Consider the following 1,741-nt stretch of genomic DNA (forward strand, 5'->3'; position numbering starts at 1 on the left):
TCTCCATGTATGGACCACTTTCATCGCCACCCATAGTGGTGAACTGGTGATGGCCCAGTTAGGTTATTTTTAAATCCAAATACTAGAATAAAGAAAAAGGTTGTGTTTTCAAACTGAGATGAAGTTGTTTTGAAAACGAGTTAATAAAATAATTTAGTTCTTTTTCCGCCAAATGTTTTGTTTTGAAAATAGCCATTTGAAAACCAAATACCCGAAACTAGCAACCCCCTTGGAGTTCATAGTAGTTTTTTTGCAAGAATGCAAGTACATCGATTTATGCCAATCCAAATTAATTATATTTTATTTCAAATCCAGGGGGCACCTGTTAAGGTTAGGAGACCTACTGATTATAATCCTTCTCTAGCTGCTACCTTAGGCCCAAGCCAACCTAACCCAAACCTCAACCTGGGTGCTGTTGGCTTAACACCTGGGTCGGCTGGTGGACTTGATGGGCCTGATCGGATTTTTGTGGGTGGACTTCCTTATTACTTCACTGAAACACAGATCAGGGAGCTTTTAGAGACATTTGGTCCTCTAAGGGGTTTTGATTTGGTGAAAGACAGAGAAACTGGAAACTCGAAGGGCTATGCATTTTGTGTTTACCAAGACCTTGCAGTTACAGATATTGCATGTGCAGCTCTCAATGGAATAAAAATGGGAGATAAGACTCTGACTGTTAGACGAGCTAATCAAGGTTCAAGCCTGGTGCAGCCTAAACCTGAGCAAGAGAGCATTTTAATGCACGCACAGCAGCAGATTGCTCTGCAGGTTGAGGGGATTGTCACTTAAACTTTTTTTGCCTAGATCTGTTGTGCATGTTTTAACAGTCTAATTGCTATATACTTTGGATTTCTGTAGAAACTTATGTTACAACCAGCATTAGTGGCAACAAAGGTGGTTTGCTTAACTCATGCAGTTGCTGCTGATGAACTCAAAGATGATGAGGACTACGACGAGATTCTTGATGATATGAGACAGGAGTGCTCCAAATTTGGTAATTTCGGATTTAGTTTGCTTGTCTTCCACTACAAATTATAAGAAATTGATTTCAATTTTCTCCTATGTACTTTGTTTTACAGCCGTTTGTAGTCCCCACATTCTACTATAACGACTCAAACCTAACTTACAGGCTGAAGCCTCCATAACTTTCTTGTCTTTCAGTTTCCCTACATGCACTTGTTTAATTACATATTTTTACAACTTATTTGCGTATTTCACTTCGCTCTGGTTTCCAAAATCTGCAGGTACTTTGGTGAATGTGGTGATCCCTCGCCCACGACCAGATGGTGAAGTGGCCCCTGGAGTTGGAAAGGTGCGGTCTTTGGTCTATGCTTCTGAAAATTCTGCTGTCCTTTCAGTTATAACTTTCTTGTTTGTGGCGGTTTTCTCTTTTTCTGCTAATATATTTGAGGATCTGTCAGCAATTACTAATGAAAAAATAAAACATTAACTTGTGGGCAAATTCTTATGATGATGTGTTTTGCTTTCAATCTGCAAAATTTATTGCATTCTATAAATTGTGGCTATAATTGCAGGTGTTTTTGGAGTACGTTGATNATGCTTCTGAAAATTCTGCTGTCCTTTCAGTTATAACTTTCTTGTTTGTGGCGGTTTTCTCTTTTTCTGCTAATATATTTGAGGATCTGTCAGCAATTACTAATGGAAAAATAAAACATTAACTTGTGGGCAAATTCTTATGATGTGTTTTGCTTTCAATCTGCAAAATTTATTGCATTCTATA

General features: G+C 38.3%; 1 protein-coding gene across 1 annotated transcript; it reads left to right on the forward strand.

Annotated features, from left to right (window-relative positions):
* Nucleotides 1–261: 261 nt before the first annotated feature.
* LOC109341967 (splicing factor U2af large subunit B-like) lies at nucleotides 262–1,645 on the forward strand (the record flags this gene model as incomplete). The annotated part of the gene is made up of 4 exons (XM_019579936.1): nucleotides 262–768; nucleotides 859–994; nucleotides 1,245–1,312; nucleotides 1,536–1,645. Coding segments are annotated over exons 1-4 (806 nt in total), but the record flags the coding sequence as incomplete, so codon positions are not given.
* Between the last annotated feature and the right edge of the window lie 96 nt (nucleotides 1,646–1,741).

The sequence above is a fragment of the Lupinus angustifolius genome, unplaced genomic scaffold (genome assembly GCF_001865875.1).
Source record: "Lupinus angustifolius cultivar Tanjil unplaced genomic scaffold, LupAngTanjil_v1.0 Scaffold_1192, whole genome shotgun sequence".
NCBI classification, from domain to species: Eukaryota; Viridiplantae; Streptophyta; class Magnoliopsida; order Fabales; family Fabaceae; genus Lupinus; species Lupinus angustifolius.